General features: G+C 45.2%; 1 protein-coding gene across 2 annotated transcripts in view; it reads left to right on the forward strand.

Annotated features, from left to right (window-relative positions):
* Positions 1-16336, forward strand: part of ECHDC1 (ethylmalonyl-CoA decarboxylase 1) — a 66372-nt gene that overhangs the window by 17467 nt on the left and 32569 nt on the right. For both annotated transcript variants that reach the window (XM_038759509.1, XM_038759518.1), the window contains exons 3-6: positions 298-519; positions 2269-2411; positions 7998-8050; positions 10886-10966. In XM_038759509.1, coding sequence (XP_038615437.1) covers positions 300-519; positions 2269-2411; positions 7998-8050; positions 10886-10966 — 497 coding nt within the window. In that variant the 5' untranslated portion in view covers positions 298-299. The remainder of the gene's footprint in view (positions 1-297; positions 520-2268; positions 2412-7997; positions 8051-10885; positions 10967-16336) is intronic.

Raw genomic sequence — 16336 nt, forward strand, 5'->3', positions numbered from 1 at the left:
CTGCGGGGCACACGCAGGAAACGGACAGTGGCGGTGATCCAGGGCTGGGGTGGTATGAGATGGAGGAACAGATCGTTTGATGCATGGTAATTCAAAACAGTCAAGCCCTTCTCCTTGACTCTTCGGAGGGTGAGCGTAGGAGGATCTCTGGAAAAAGGAGAGCGTTTATTCCTGTCCTCGCTGAAATCCGTTGAAAGTTGAAGTCCCATCATCCGTCACCGGTTCAGGAGTACTTTTTCCACGGGAGGATGACTGTCTGTGTGGCTGATGCCTTTCCCCCTTTCGGGGTCTTTTCAGAAATGGCACTTGCACTTTTGAAGACTTCACCAGTCTCAGCAAAGAGCAGACTGCTCCAGCAAACCAGTTTATCGCTGTACAGCTCAGCCCATGGTTTCCATGAAGAAGCGGTAAAAAAGAAACTCCTACAGTTGACCGGTGGATCAGTCGACCTTTGCAAAGAAGAGAATGGGATTGGAATCCTCACTCTCAACAACCCAAGTAAAATGAACGCCTTCTCAGGTAACCTGGTGTAATGAGGGAGGGGGGCTTTTTTTTCTGGAGCATTTGCTAAGGCAAGGTCAAAAGAGCATGGCATTGCCGGCTCAGCCCCACAGAAATTCCTCTACTGAGCCTCACAACGAATGAATATATCAGTAGCATCGTGTTGATTTTCTCTCCCTGGTTAGTTTTCAGATTTCCAAAAGACAACATTGGAGTATTGCTGTGTACCTTGCGAGCAAGTAACAGATTAATACAATGCAGCCTGTGGAAACTCAACAGATCCTATCGATTGGTTGTTTCCCAGTCCGTCTTAGTAATAGGAAGATTATTCAGTAGGTGCTCAATAAATATTCATTCATTCATTCAATCATATTGAGCGCTTACTGTGTGCAGAGCACTGTACTAAGCGCTTGGGAAGTACAAGTTGGCAATTTATAGAGATGGTCCCTACCCAGCAGTGGGCTCACAGTCTAGAAGATGATTGATTGATTCAGAACGAGAGTTTTTGAGAGAAACTGCACTAAGTAGTCCGCTGTCTTTTTGGAGTCCCTTCTGGGTGCAAAGCACGCCTGCCTACTTAAACTGTGAGTTCCATGTCGGACGGGAACTTTGTCCAACCTGATGATCTTGTTTCTTTCCCAGCACTCAGCTTGGCACATAGGAAGCACTTAAAAAATACCACTGTTGTTATTATTATTATTATTATTGTTTATTATTATTATTCCTCAGGTACTCAGAGGAGTTGAAAAGTGGAGCAGACTCCTTTCTTGAAGGAGTTTGAGTCTGTCTTGATTCTTGACATCTCAGGAGCCAAATTCCAGCCTCTTTTTGCTGACTTTTCATGTCATTCATTCCTTCCATTGTATTTATCGAGCGCTTACTGTGTGCAGAGCACTGTACTAAGCACTTGGGAAGTACAAGTCGGCAACATATAGAGACGGTCCCTACCCAGCAGTGGGCTCACAGTCTAGAAGGGGGAGACAGACAACAGAACAAAATACGTAGACAGGTGTCAAAATCGTCAGAACAAATAGAATTAAAGCTATATGCACATCATTAACAAAATAAATAGAATAGTAAATATATACAAGTAAAATAAATAGAGTAATCTTCACAAATATATATACGAGTGCTGTGGGGTGGGGAAGGAGGTAGGGAGGAGGATGGGGAGGAGGAGAGGGAAAAGAGGGCTCAGTCTGGGAAGGCCTTCTGGAGGAGGTGAGCTCTTAGTAGGGCTTTGAAGGGAGGAAGAGAGCTAGCTTGGCGGATGTGTGGAGGGAGGGCATTCCAGGCCAGGGGAAGGACGTGGGCCGGGGTTCGACGGCGGAACAGGCAAGAACGAGGCACGGTGAGGAGGTTAGCGGCAGAGGAGCGGAGGGTGCGGGCTGGGCTGGAGAGGGAGAGAAGGGAGGTGAGGTAAGGGGGCGAGGTGATGGACAGCCTTGAAGCCGAGAGTGAGGAGTTTTTGCTTGATTCGTAGGTTCATTCGTTCATTCCATCGTATTTATTGAGCGCTTACTGTGTGCAGAGCACTGTACTAAGCGCTTGGGAAGTACAAGTTGGCAACCTATAGAGACAGTCCCTACCCAACAGTGGGCTCACAGTAGGCTGACAGGCAGCCACTGGAGATTTTTGAGGAGGGGAGTAACATGCCCAGAGTGTGGAGACTCCAGCCCTTTAGGAAGAGTTGGAAGTTTCTAGGGATCACCAAAGACCCTCAAACTGAGCATCGGAAGATAACCTCGGTTTTTAACTTTTCGTTGGCAGGAGCAATGATGGTACAACTTCTGGAGAAGGTGATTGAATTAGAAAATTGGACAGATGGAAAAGGCGTTATCATCCATGGGGCTAAAAACACTTTCTGCTCGGGCTCTGACCTAAACGCTGTGAAAGCGCTGGGAACCCCAGAGGTGAGTTGAAGAGCTTTTGACCTTGAAGAGAGTGTTGGGTGGGGCCACGAAAAAAGCAGCAGCGGGCATTCCTTGACATCTAAGAGCCTGGGGTTCTTCCACTGGACAAAAGGACAATTAGTGTTTCATTTTATGTAGTGTGCCTATCTCCAGCCCTTCCCCTTGACCTATTTTTGTGGATTGTCAGCCCCTTGAGGGAGGGACAGGGTGGCTGGTGGTTTGCTTTGATGTGCATCCCCTCTCCTGGTTCCGGAACCTGGACTGGTCCCGGCCAACCTCTAAAACTAGATCTGCTGAGAGTTTGGGCTGGAGGAAGAGAGTGATCCTGAAGCATTCCTGATTGAAGTAATGGACCAGATGCAGGACATCTGTTTATTGTTATTTTGTACTCTCCCAAGAAGTACAGTGCTCTGCACACAGTAAGCGCTCAGTAAATATGGTTGACTGCCATTTCCTCAGCTTTGAATCAGTCAGTCGTATTTCTTGAGGACTTACTGTGGGCAGACCTCTGTACTAAGCCTTTGAAGCCCTCTTTTCATCTTTTTCCAAAGTTCTCAATTACAGTTCTTCAAATCACTTTGGTGTGACAATCAGAATGCCTCAAGTGGTGCGTTTTTTGGTACTGTGATTTATTCATGCCTTTCCCCCACCCCCTCAACCTTAAAGGGACTTGGATGAAAAGCCATCTCCTGGACACAGACAGAGGGCGAGGGCCAGGCTATATTCCTGGTTCTTATTTTGGTGAATCCCTAAGGGAGGGCCAATCAATTAATCGTTTTTATTGATCACTTACTGTGTGCAGAACACTGTACTAAGCTCTTGGGAGAGTATAATATAACAGAGTTGGTAGACATGTGCCCTGATGAGACAGTTTGGACCCTCCAAGATTGGGCCCCAGAAGTGTTTTGGGGGATCTGATTCTGGACTTGATTCCTCTGGAGATATCCCCCAGAAACCTATTGGAACATTTTAGGGCACGGGCGGACTGAAAGCATCTCCTCTCTCATGTAGTTCTGGGGGGTCAGGAAGAAGGTGGTCTCAGAATTACCCCTAGGGTTCCCTTGATCCTTCTGCTGGCATTCTTTAATTCAGGATCTTAGGAAGCGTTGTCCAGTTAAATAATTTTGGATTGTTGAGTGACTTTGGGGGGCTCCGGCCACTTGCTTGACAGACAGAATCCATGGTGAAAGTCTAGTTTAGGGCATAATAATGCCCACAAAATGGGCCCTTGGCATGGTCTCTCTGTTAGTATGTCAGCGTGATGGTATCTAGACTTAAGTTCATTTGCCTTCTGATGTTATTTGTATATCAATCAATCAATCGTATTTATTGAGCGCTTACTGTGTGCAGAGCACTGTACTAAGCGCTTGGGAAGTACAAGTTGGCAACATATAGAGACAGTCCCTACCCAACAGTGGGCTCACAGTCTAGAAGGGGGAATCCATTCATTCTGGATTCCCCCTGGATAAAAACTTCTGAATGGTAAATCCATTCAGAAGTTTTTAAGGTGAAAATCCCCTTGATTTTTCTAATGAAAAAATAGTAAATTGGAGCCCAGTAAGGATCATAATAATAATAATAATAATAATAATGATGATGACGGTATTAAGCGCTTACTATGTGCAGAGCAAGGATCATTAACAGCTTGAACCGCCTGACATCAGAAACTAATCTGGGACCACCAAAATTCTCATAGCTCAAAGAGTTTTCTGGGTAAATAGAAGAAACCTGGCAAATGCTTGTAAGGGAGAACAGTAGTAATAATAATAATAATGATGGTATTTATTAAGCACTTACTATGTGCAAAGCACTGTTCTAAGCGCTGGGGAGGTTACAAGGTGATCAGGTTGTCCCATGGGGGGCTCACAGTCGTCTTCCTCATTTTACAGATGAGGTAACTGAGGCACAGAGAAGTGAAGTGACTTTCCCAAAGTCACACAGCTGACAATTGGCGGAGTCGGGATTCGAACCCATGACCTCTGACTCCAAAGCCCGGGAAAGGTAGTGGTTGCACAGCCAGTACTGTGGATTCTGAGTCACAGGGACAAATTCTGTTCCTCTAGCCACAGTTCCTTATGGAATTTAGTTTTGTGTATTGCATATTTGTCCTTTGGATCCCTTATGCTGTTTTAGTGTTTTATTGTTACCCAGTGTGCCTATCTCCAGTCCTCCCCGCGACCTATTTTCGTTGATTGTCAGCCCCTCGAGGGACAGGGACTCTGTCTAATTCCCACCAGTATAATCTTCCCCAGCACTTGGGACGTGCTCTGCAGCCAGTAAACATATGATAAATGCTATTACTTCCAACTGTTGTCTTGTCCTTTCCCAAGCGCCTTAGTAAAGTGTTCGACAGTTGATCAATAAGCGGTGGTTATTGAGCGTTTACTGAGTAAGCGCACACAATAAGCACCCAATAATGCCATTGATCGATGGTGCCCTCGATCTTCCTTCTCTGTCCTTCCTTGTACCACCTACTTTGCCTGCCTGTAGCACCCCACTAAATAATAAAAAATTGACACCAGTCAATTAAGCCATGGTATTTATTGAGTACTTACTATGTGCCGAGCACCGTACTAAGCGCTTGAAAGTGTACAGTACAGCAGAAATAGCAGACACATTCCCTGCCCATAATGAGTTTACAGGCTAGAAGGGAAGACAGACAATATAAATAAATAATTTATAGTAGGTAGTTAAAAGATATGTCCATAAGTGCTGTGGGATCGGAGGTGGGATGAATGGCAAATATCAAACATCAGAGGCAATTGCCCGTAAATTCCAATTGCCCTACCTCTTACATGTGGTAGCAATATACACAGTTGTGAGAATGGAGCAAGGTTAGAAGCAGGATGGGTGCGGAAGATCCCAAGTGATATTTCAGTTACCCTGATGTCACGTAATTGTCCATGCCAAGGGTAGAGGCGTAGGTCAATGGAACAGTTAGCCGATTTAAAATTAGGCCTCTGACTTCTAAGGCTCATAGATGTTTACAAGTTGCAGCTGCAAGTTTAAATCAGGTTGTTCTGTCCCCTCGCTGCGATATCCTGAGACGATTAACCCATTTTTGAGCTATAAATAGTCTTCCGGTGAATGGGGGTTTTCTTTCCCCATAGAACACTTTGCTCTTTGTAGTCATGGCTATGAATCTGCGTATTTGGTAATCTTGCATTTGGTTGGCTTCTCCAAGCTGGGTCTGTTTGCTGAGCTGTGATGGATTCAGTAGTCGGAATTAAACTTGGAATTCTGATAAAATGCAATCACGTTTTAACCGATATTTTTCATCTTTTTTTTTATAAGGAAATCTATTGCCGAGGCACAAAGTAGGGGTTTTCTGGGTCTGTCATTTCCTTCCTTCCCTTTTGATTACAGAGGCTAGCTCCAAATGATTTCTGTTTAGTTTATGAATGTGTCAGCTTGGGTTAAACTAGTTCTAAGAGGAAGTACACGGATGGTTTGGTTTGAGGCCTCGCATGGCAGAATGCTTGACTCTCATCCTGAGCAAAAAATGGGCATTGGCCAGTGAAGATCGGCCCGCACACATTAACTGGTCCCAAAATTGGTCGGGAGTGAGTCAGCAGCGTGGCACAGTGGGCAGAGCACGGATCTGGAGTCAGAAGGTCATAAATTCTAATCCCAACTCCGCTACTTCATCATCATCATCCATCGTATTTATTGAGCGCTTACTGGGTGCAGAGCACTGTACTAAGCGCTTGGGAAGTACGAGTTGGTAACATATAGAGACAGTCCCTACCCGGCAGTGGGCTCACAGTCTAAAAGGGGGAGACAGAGAACAAAACCAAACATACTAACAAAATAAAATAAATAGAATAGATATGTACAAGTAAAATAAATAAATAAATAAATAAATAAATAGAGTAATAAATATGTACAAACATATATACATATATACAGGTGCTGTGGGGTAGGGAAGGAGGTGAGATGGGGGGGATGGAGAGGGGGACGAGGGGGAGAGGAAGGAAAGGGCTCAGTCTGGGAAGGCCTCCTGGAGGAGGTGAGCTCTCAGTAGGGCCTTGAAGGGAGGAAGAGAGCTACTTGTCCACTGTGTGGCCTTGGGCAAATCACTTCCCTTCTCTGGGCCTCAGTTACCTCATCTGGAAAATGGGGAGACCGTGAGCCTCGCAGGGGACAGGGACTGTGTCCAACCCAATTTACTTGTATCCACCCCAGCACTTAGTACAGTGCCTGGCACATAGTGAGCACTTTAACAAATACCACAATCATTATTATTACTATTATTATTAAGCAGTAGATGTTGGCACACTCAGTTGGGTAGATTTTTTCTGTTTTTGGTTTGGCTATAGAACCTCAAACTTCCCTTTCCTTTAATCAGTCGATTTATTTTTATTGAGCACTTACTGTGCGCACTGTTCTGAACGCTTGGGAGAGTACAATATAACATAGTTGGATTTTAACCTTTTCCTTGAGGTATTTTTTGGCTGGATCATTTTTGCAGGGGTTGGGGAGTAGGAAGGAAAACTCGGTTTCTCTCTTCTCACTATCTTTCTGTCTATGTCTGCCTCTCCCTTGCCCTGCCATTTTCCCTCCTCCTCTCCTTTGTCCCTTCGGCCCCGCCGCTGGCCCACTAAGAGCTCTAGCATTTTAGGCTTTTTATTCAAACCATCATTAGTCAATGAAGGCATTTTTCACTTCGTTAAGAGGAGAAGCAGAATAATCATCAGGGTATTAGAACCAACGTATAGCTTGAATTCTCCTCATTGACTACCTGAACTGCTATATAGGATGCTCATATGCTCACAGAGCAACTTTCTGTAGTGGTAGCCCAAAATTAGAGATTTTGTTCTCTCCATGTAGATTGCTTCAATAAATCTATAAAATAAGGGAGAAGCAGTGCGCCCTAGTTCATAGAGCAGGGACTTGGGAGTCAGGAGGACCTGGGTTCTAATTCCGGCTCCACAACTTGTCTGTGTGACCTTGGCCATGTCACTTCTCTGTGCCTCAGTTACCTCATCTGTAAAATGGGGATTGAGACTGGGAGCTCCATGCGGGACAGGGACTGTGTCCAACATGATTAGCTTGTATCTGCCCCAGTGCTTAGTTCAGTGACTGGCACTTAGTAAGCACTTAACAAATACCATTTAAAAAACAACAAAAAAACCCCCCAGGAGTACTGTTTTCTTTGAGGTTTAAGGAATTCTGGGGTGGTAAATTTAAGAGGTGGACCATGGCTGAATTTGCACCAGGTGAAGCTTTCCTTATTTTATAAATCTGCAGCACGAAGTGATATCCTGAATCCACCTCAGGATAACTTAACAGAAGAGTATGTTGTCTTTGCGTTAAATTGTATAAATGGATTTTTTTTCATTGTTATTTATATGCCGCTTTCTTGATTACATATTCTTTTGAGATTTATAGAGCCGATTGTTCTTTAAAAGACAACAGAACAATTATTCCAGGAAAACGTACAGTTCATTATTTGGGCACCGGGCACCAACAAAGGAAGAAAGACTGGGTGGACAGGCTGGCTCTGTCACATCTGGCAAGTTCTCCCTGGCTAAATCCAGAAAGCAAGATACGGTTGCATGGTTATTTTTTTATGTTCGTTTGTAGGATGGGGTCGAGACATGCATGTTTATGCAGAACATCTTAACCAGATTTATGAGGTAGGTGTGCCTATTTTTTCGTACATGGTTCCCCAGTGCCTATCAATCAATCAGTGAATCAGTGATATTGATTGAGTGCTCATTGTGTGCAGAGCACTGTATCAAGTGCCTGGGAGAGTACAATACAATGAAGATGGTAGACGGGATCCCTGCCTACAAGTTGCCTACAGTCTTCAGGGGTAGGCAGACGCTCAAATCAATTGTAGACAAGGGAAATAGTGGAAAATAAAGATATGGGTATAAGTGATATGGAGCGGGGGTCAGTATCAGAGTATTTAAGGGGTACCCAGCCAAGTGCGTAGGTGACACGCCAGACGGGACGGTTGGGGAAATGAGGGCTAAGTCAGCCTAGAAATACTAGAAAACAGTCAAGCCATTTGTTAAGCCCTTACAATATACAAGGCATTGTACTGAACAGTGGAGAGAAATACAAGGATGTGGATGTAGATGCAGAGACTCACAGGGAAAGAAGGCTCTCTCTTCCTCTCTCTCCCACAAACAGACACACACACACTCATTCATTCATTCATTCATTCAGTTGTATTTATTGAACACTTATTGTGTACTAAGCGCTTGGGAAGTACAGGCTGGCAACATATAGAGACAGTCCCTTACTCAACAATGGGCTCACAGTCTAGAAGGGGGAGACAGACAACAAAACAAAGCATGTGGACAGGTGTCAAGTCACACACATACACACAGATAACAAGGACTTGTTCAATAAAAGTGAAAACAGTAACAGTAGCAGTTGATTACTATTAGGGGAGCATAATCCTGCTCCTCACCCATCCAGGCAGGGTTGTCCTTGGTTTAAACTGGCCACCACCTTCCCCACTGTCATAGTTTATAGGCACTGTTTTATGATTATTGTTACCATAATCTTCATTATTATACATGTTGAAGCGCTTACTATGTGTCAAGCACTGTTCTAAGCACTGGGGCAGATAATCAGGTCGGACACAGTCCCTTGTCCCAAATGGGGCACGCGGCCTGAGTAGGTGGGAGAACAGGCAGTGATTCCCCATTTTATAGATGAGGAAGCTGAGGCCCAGAGAAGTGAAGTGAAGTGACTGGCCTAAGGTCACACACACAGCAGGCAAGCGGAGGAGCCGGGATTAGAACCCAGATCATCCCAGTCCCATGCTCTTTCCACTAGGCCACACTGCTCCTTGTCACTTCCTGGAGGCCTGGCAGGTGGGAACAGGTGGAAGGAAGAGGCATTTCCTTGGCAATGTCCCCCTCTCCATCCGCCTCATCGTACCTCCTTCCCTTCCCCACAGCACCTGTATATATGGATATATGTTTGTACAAATTTATTACTCTATTTATTTATTTATTTATTTTGCTTGTACATATCTATCCTATTTATTTTATTTTGTTAGTATGTTTGGTTTTGTTCTCTGTCTCCCCCTTTTAGACTGTGAGCCCACTGTTGGGTAGGGACTGTCTCTATATGTTGCCAACTTGTACTTCCCAAGCGCTTAGTACAGTCCTCTGCGCACAGTAAGCGCTCAATAAATACAATTGATGATGATGATGATGATGAAGGGTGGGGGCTTCCCCAGCCGTCGGCCGGCTCCCCGCCGACGCCCCCTTTGCTTTTTGATGGTTTGTTCCAGAATTGAAAGCTGCTGATTGATTCCAAATATCAGTGGCGACCGTGATGAAGGATTTATCTGTGGAGCAGCTTTTCCATTTTCTTTTTATTCACTATGGGCAAGAGATTTGAAACTCCTGACCTCCCTTGCAGTCAGGTCGCAAACAATATGGAGTTTAAACAGCTTCCAGCGTTTCCTTTTGAGAGGATGAGCAAAGTGAGGTTGTGGAAGCTGAATCTGTTAATCATTCAGTGGGATTTTTTGAGCGCTTACTATGTGCGGAGCGCTGTAGTAAGTGCTTGGGAGAGTACGGTACAGCAGAATTAGTGGACATATTCCCTGTTAAACCGAGCATTCTGTAGTGTGGTAAGAATCTAAGTTCCTTGTCCTAAGAGTGCAAATCCTTTGTGGGCAGGGAATGTATCTTGTGTTCCTGTTGAACTTCCCAAGTGCATTGCATTCCATTAATGCCACTGCTACTACAAGGCTAATGAGTGTTGTGCGTTATTTTATTCTGGGAGCTCAACACAAGACAACCTGATTATCTTGTGTCTACTCCAGCACTTAGAACAGTGGTTGGCACATAGTAAGTGCTTAACCAAGACATCATCATCAAGCCCATAATTTGATGCTTCCTCTTGTTACTTCTGATCTCTCTGTCCCCACCCCTTGCCCTCTTCCTCTTCCCCTCCCTCTCCCCCCTTTTTCCTCCCTCCCTTCCCTCTCCCTCTCTCCTTCCCTTCTCCCTCCTCCCTCTCTTCCCCTCTCTCTCCCCCTCCCTCTCCCCTTTTTCTCCTCCCTCTCCCCTTCCCTTTCCCTCATCCTTTCCCCTTCTCTCTCCCCCCTCCTTCCCTCCGTCTCTTTCCCCCACCCATCTTTTCCTTCTCTCCCCTCTCTCCTCTCCCTTCTGTCTCCCCATCCATATCCCCTTTCTCCCCCTTCTTCCCCCTCCCTCTCTCTCCTCGCTCTCTCTCCCCCCATTTCCCCTCTCTCCCCCTTCGCAACCCCATTCCAGTGTACTTTTTCTGACTGCACATTATATATTCAGTTGGATATCATGTTTTTTTGCCAGTTGTACATTGAAGTTGAATGGTTAGATCGCACTCGACCTCAAGGTAGCATCTTGTGGTCTTTTAGGACCAGCGTCCCTTATAATGACGGGGGCTCCGTGACACGAGACCTTTTCTTCGAAAATCAGTACTAGCATCTCTCTATGATATTTTTCTCCAATGTGCAGGTTGCCTTTAATAAGTGTCGCATTAATTGAAGGAAGAGCAATGGGTGGAGGAGCCGAGTTGACCACAGCCTGTGATTTCAGGTAGGATGAAAGTTGCATTGTTATACTTGTGCAAAGGAAATTCCGGGTCCACTCCAAAGCCCCAGATGATCTGTCCAACTCACGTTGGTCTTAAATGCTCTTCTTTTGGCAAGCGTCCTGGTATTGTAAAGCTAGCAATTGCTTGGATTATGTGGGAGCCTTTGGAAATCTTCACCCAAACTAAATGATTCGGAATAAATCCATAGCCATTCCAGCACTGAAGTGAGACGGTGGGAAGGGTAGCCGAAGGATGGGATTACCAACATTTCCACTCAGACAGAAAAAAAGAAAAAAAGTTGAACACCAATAATGTGAAAGAAATACTGGGTGCAATGGATAACCAGACCATATTATGGTAAGCTTCTGCTAGCCTGAAAGCATGTTGGCATCACCCCAGTAACAGCCAGTGGTGCCAGGTGGTAGTCCAAGGGGGACTGATGGCAGAACACTGGATGGCCTGACACCTCTGAATTGTGTTCTTTGTGAGCCTGTGGAGGGAGGGTAACAACACTTGAAGTTGGGCAAATTTTCTCTTTAGCTGTCCTGTTCTGCTGCAGAGACATGTTAGCTTGTCCCTAGAAGTCCAAGTCAGCCTGGACTTCACTCCTTACTCACTTTGTTTTTTTTAATGGTATTGGTTAAGTGCTTACTGTGTGCCAGGCACTGTACTAAGCACTGGAGTAGATGCAAGCTAACCAGGTTGGACACAGCCCTTGTCCCACATTGGGGCTCACGATGTTAATCCCCATCTGCCGTGATGAGGGTCACACAGCAGAGAAATGGCAGAGTCTGGATGAGAAGCCAAGTTCCTCTCACTGAGCATCAGTCTCATCTATCTTGCTGCCGAACCACTGCCCAAGTACACTGTTCCCCTTCATCTACGACAGACCACCGGTTTTCCCACCTTCGAAGCCTTATTAAATTCACATCTCCAAGACGTCATCCCAGAGTAAGCCTTAAATTCCCACATTCCCAAGCCTTAAATTCCCACATTCCCTCTTCCTTCTGCACAGCCTATGCGCTTGGATTTTTGCCCTTTAAGTACTTGATAGTCATCCCACCCTCAGCCCCACAGAACATATGTATAGGTAATAGTAAGCGCTTGTTATTATAATATATACAATATAATATTATATATAATATATAATAGTATATATTATATAATAATATAATATATAATAATAATAATAATAATAATAATAATGGCATTTGTTAAGCGCTTACTATGTGTAAAGCTACAGATCTGTAATCGATCTTAACGTCTTTGTCCCCTAGACTGAAAGCTTGTTGTGGGCAGGGAACGTGCCTACCAGCTCTGTTCTGTTGTATCCCCCCCAGTGCTTAGTTCACGGTCTGCACACAGTAGATGCTCAGTAAATACCACTGATTGATTTGATTGCACACCATCCAATTACAAAGGGTAATTTAGTTTGAATACTAGAAAAGAATTGCAAACAGTTTTTCTTGGGCAACTCTCAAGTGTCTAAAAACTGATTGGAAACCCCATTGTTAGCATTAGTCTTAGAGCCGGTGGAGACTTTCTAGTCTGGCAGTTACAATGCTAATATTTACACTGTTCCAGTGTGACAAGTTTGATCCCCAGTTCTCCAGAATAGCTGAAGCAGAAAGCAAAATAATTGGGGTTAAAGTCATAAAGGGAAAAATCTATATCTGCCAGGTTCAGTATTCCCCTTAATTATCCCAGATAATAATAATAATAATAATGACATTTATTAAGCGGTTACTATGTGCAAAGCACTGTTCTAAGCGCTGGGGAGGTTGAAGGTTGTACTTGTACTTCCCAAGCGCTTAGTACAGTGCTCTGCACACAGTAAGTGCTCAATAAATACAATTGATTGATTGATTGATCAGGTTGTCCCACAGGGGATCACAGTCTTAATCCCCATTTTACAAATGAGGGAACTGAGGCACAGAGAAGTGAAGTGACTTGCCCAAAGTCACACAGCTGACAATTGGCGGAGCTGCGATTCGAACCCATGACCCCTGTAAAAACTGACACCAATAAAAGAAAGAGTCAAAAGAAAAGGATGGGATATTTCACAAAAAATGATACGGTGCACACTAGGAGTACAAAATGGGCTCCGTGTACTTTTCTGCCACAAATAACCCCATTTGAGAAATTAGTCACTGTGATTCAGAGTACAGAATACACCACGTGAACTCTTAGATTGCTGTGTGCAATTTTAGTACTTGCAGACCTCTCCTAATGGCACAAGAGTTGCTTAATTGAGTAACTGTCATTAGCAGGTGGCTCTTGGGTTTTTTTTTTTTTTTTTGCTTATGGAGTAAGCGACAGCTGTTCCCCCGAGCTTCCGTCTGAAATCGTGAAGGCCCGAAGAGCAGTGTGTTGGCACCCGTCCACCTTGCCACTTTCTGTCAAAACAGTCATGGAAATGGGGTGACTAGCTGGGGCTGATCTTGGCCGACTCCCTGCCTTCAGTAACCTGGGGGGGTCACGCACGTGTCCGACGACGTGCAGTGGAATGCCCCTAGACCACGCGTGTCTTTGCCTGTATTTGTCTTGTCTTACGCTGTCGAGTCGTCTCCGACTGGTAGCAACGCCATGGGCATTTCTCTCCCAGGACGCCCCACCTCCATCCGCAGTCATTCTGGGAGAGAGTATCCAGAGAGTTTTCGTGGTCCCATTACGGAAGTGGTTTACCACGGCCTCCTTCTGCACGGTCAACTTGAGTCTCCCCCCTCAACTCTCTCCCACGCTGCTGCTGCCCAGCACAGGGGAGTTTGGACTTGTAGCGGATTGCCTTCCACTCAGTCAATCAATCAATCGTATTTATTGAGCGCTTACTATACTGTACTAAGCGCTTGGGAAGTACCAATTGGCAACATATAGAGACAGTCCCTACCCAACAGTGGGCTCACAGTCTAAAAGGGGGAGACAGAGAACAAAACCAAACATACTAACAAAAGCCACTGGCCAAGCTCCTCTGCCCGACTCTCCGTCCCGTAGCCGAGACTGGTGGAGCCCTGGAAAATCTGCAGGTGCAACCCTGAGAGAGGCTCGTATATTTACCAGTTGCCAAATCTTGCCCCTGGGCTGCCAGAAAGCTGGTATATCAGGGCTAGTGTGGGGAAAACAAGTCACATTGGCTACCACTGACCTGAGAGGAGATTTAGTGACAGAAGAGATTCAAATGAGGCAAATTTGCATAGTTGGATTTCAGCTGTCCTTTTTCTTGAGAAATCACGGCTCCCTTGTATCGTGTGGCTCTCCTTTGTTCTTGTAGAGAATAAGCGGAGTTTCATCTCGAACAGAAAGCTTTTGTGCCACCCGGGGCTTAGAACAGCCTCTCTCAACTGTGAATGGTTCCTTCTCTGTAGAACTGCAGGGAGTGATAGCAGAGGAAGTAGGAGACATCACCGGGTTACAGATTCAAACAGGCAGTCGGAGAAAGACAAAGAGCAGAGGAAGGAGAGTTGAGCTGTCCTTCGGTTCAGAGACGGTGCCGCCGAAGATGAGATTGTATCTGTCCGTGAGTGTCACTGAGAGAGAGTCTCTTGCTCGTGATAATGTGATACACACCCACTGATCTACTGGGAACGCATATATCGACATTCATAAATGCAGCAGAATATATCACTGCAAAGGCAACCAAGCATGTCATCACAGACCTCATATATGATCCATTAAAAACATACAAGGATGCATTATCCATTGATACATACATGAATATATTATCCACTAGACACTTAGCCTGGGGTTCTTTCCACCAAATCCCATACAGAAGGAAGGCTCGCTCTATGCTCTATATTGATCAGACCTGTCATTAATAATAATAGCAGTAGTAATTGTCGAGTGCTTACACTGTGCTGAATACTGTAGTAAGTTCTGGGATGCAAGATAATCATGTCAGACACAGTCCCTGCCCAACATAAGGCTGACAGTTTAAGTGGAGGAGAGTAGGATTTAATCCCCATTTTACAGATGTGGCAGCTGAGGCCCAGAGAAATTAAGTGACTGGCTCAATGTCAGCAGACAAATGGCAGAGCTGGAATTAGAACCCAGGTCTTCTGACTCACATGCCCCTGCTCTTTTTTTTTTTTTGATGGCATTTGTTAAGCGCTTACTATGTGCAAAGCACTGTTCTAAGCACTGGGGGGGATACAGGGTGATCAAGGTGTCCCACGTGGGGCTCACAGTCTTAATCCCCATTTTACAGATGAGGTAATTGAGGCTCAGAGAAGTTAAGTGACTTGCCCAAGGTCACACAGCAGACATGTGGCGGAGCCGGGATTCGAACCCATGACCTCTGACTCCAAAACCCGGGCTCTTCCCACTGAGCCATGCTGCTTCTCTACCATGTTGCTAAAATAATGTGTACAGATTTTGCCGACACCTTTTATAAAAAAGCCGTGGAGAAACTGGAGTGGATCCAGAAAAGAGCAATGGAATCATCTGAAGGGAAGACAGTTAGCTCTATGAAAGAGGATTAAAGGAATTGGGGGGATTGGGGCTAGGGAAGAAAAAGTGAATTAAATAACTTCCAGTTTAAGAAGGGTTATCATGTTCTTCTCCCACTCTCTCTAAATATTCTCCTTCTCTAAGAGGAAATGAGCTGAAAAAGAGTTGGATTAGGCAAAAAGAATTATAAGAGCAATTAAACACTGAAACAGGCATTCATCTGTGTAGATGCTGGGATAAGGCTCAGTGACCGGGAGCTGTCCTTCAGTTTTTCATTTTGTGAAAAAGGGAGATAAAGCTAAATGCCTTGTATCCCTCCCCTCTAGACTGTAAGCCCGATATGGGCAGGGAACATGCCTGCTAATTATGTTGTATCATGCTCTCCCAAGCACTAAGTACGTGCTCTGCGCATAGTAAGCTCTCAATAAACGCCATTGATTGATTGATTGATTGATTGATTGGTGTCCAGGGGCCACCAGGAGGCCTACAGGGAGCTGGGGAGGACGTTGTTGTGGGGCTCTGCTCCCGAGCACAAACGGTGTTGGAAAATCGTGATGAGATGAAGGAGCGTGGGCATGGGATTCAGAGGACCTGGGTTCGAATCTCGGCTCTGCCAGTTGCTTGCTGTGTAACATTGGACGAGTCCCCTCACATCTCTGTGCTTCAGTTTCCCCAGCTGTCAAATGGAGAGTCAATACCTGTCCACCCTCCTACTTACTGAGTCCCATGTGGGGCAGGGACTGTGTCCAACCTGATTCATTTGCATCTATCTTTCATTCATTCATTCATTCAGTCGTACTTATTGAGCGCTTACTGTGTGCAGAGCGCTGTACTAAGCACTCGGGAGAGTCCAATATAGCAATGTAAAAGACACATTCCTTACCCACAGTGAACTTACGGTGTAGAGGAGGAGATAGACATTAATATAA

Source organism: Tachyglossus aculeatus, chromosome 2, assembly GCF_015852505.1.
Source record: "Tachyglossus aculeatus isolate mTacAcu1 chromosome 2, mTacAcu1.pri, whole genome shotgun sequence".
Taxonomy (NCBI): Eukaryota; Metazoa; Chordata; class Mammalia; order Monotremata; family Tachyglossidae; genus Tachyglossus; species Tachyglossus aculeatus.